The following is a 587-nucleotide window of genomic DNA, read 5'->3' as shown; positions in this document are numbered from 1 at the left end:
TCATCTTTAAGTTTCATAAATATATGCAATTCTAATTATAAAGTCTCTACAATACATTTGCACATTTTCATAGACTAACATAATACACAAACTCATAGAAGTCTGTTATTCTGTTAATTTTCCCTACATCTGACATTATCTTCATAAATATTCAATGAAACCACAAACGAAGGTACTGTAACTTTTGGAATCTATCCAAGTTTTAAAGAAAAAAAGATCAGCAGCAATTCCATAAAACAGGCAGGTATCAATCTCTTACTTTCTTTTGCTTTTTGTGTCAGTTGTTTGAAAAACACTAGAAGCTGACATGAGGTTTTCTATATATTGTCCAAGAACTTGGTTTTCTGATTTTAGCTTCAAATTTTCTTCTTTAACTGCATCTACTCTTGCAGAGAGATCTATACAAAAAATAAAAATGCCATTATCTATAAAATGATGGCAATGATTCCATATTACAAAATGTTTAAGATTCCATTCTTAAAAGAGACAACACAATCCTTAAAGTTTAAGGATTCGGATTACTTTAGAGAAGTTATGGTAAACAAAGTAACAGTGCAAATCAGAAGACAATAATTCCTAAAAAGAGA

The 587-nt window shown here is 29.3% G+C and overlaps 1 protein-coding gene across 1 annotated transcript in view; it reads right to left on the bottom strand.

Annotated features, from left to right (window-relative positions):
• Nucleotides 1-178: 178 nt before the first annotated feature.
• The window catches only part of SCOC (short coiled-coil protein), a 10,694-nt gene continuing 10,285 nt past the window's right edge, over nt 179-587 (bottom strand). The window contains exon 3 of the mRNA XM_012654697.1: nt 179-398. Coding sequence (XP_012510151.1) covers nt 256-398 — 143 coding nt within the window. The 3' untranslated portion in view covers nt 179-255. The remainder of the gene's footprint in view (nt 399-587) is intronic.

The sequence above is a fragment of the Propithecus coquereli genome, unplaced genomic scaffold, assembly GCF_000956105.1.
Source record: "Propithecus coquereli isolate 6110/MARCELLA unplaced genomic scaffold, Pcoq_1.0 Scaffold112, whole genome shotgun sequence".
Taxonomy (NCBI): Eukaryota; Metazoa; Chordata; class Mammalia; order Primates; family Indriidae; genus Propithecus; species Propithecus coquereli.
The sequence above is the reverse complement of the archived record's forward strand: the minus strand, read 5'-3'. Positions and strand labels throughout refer to the sequence as shown.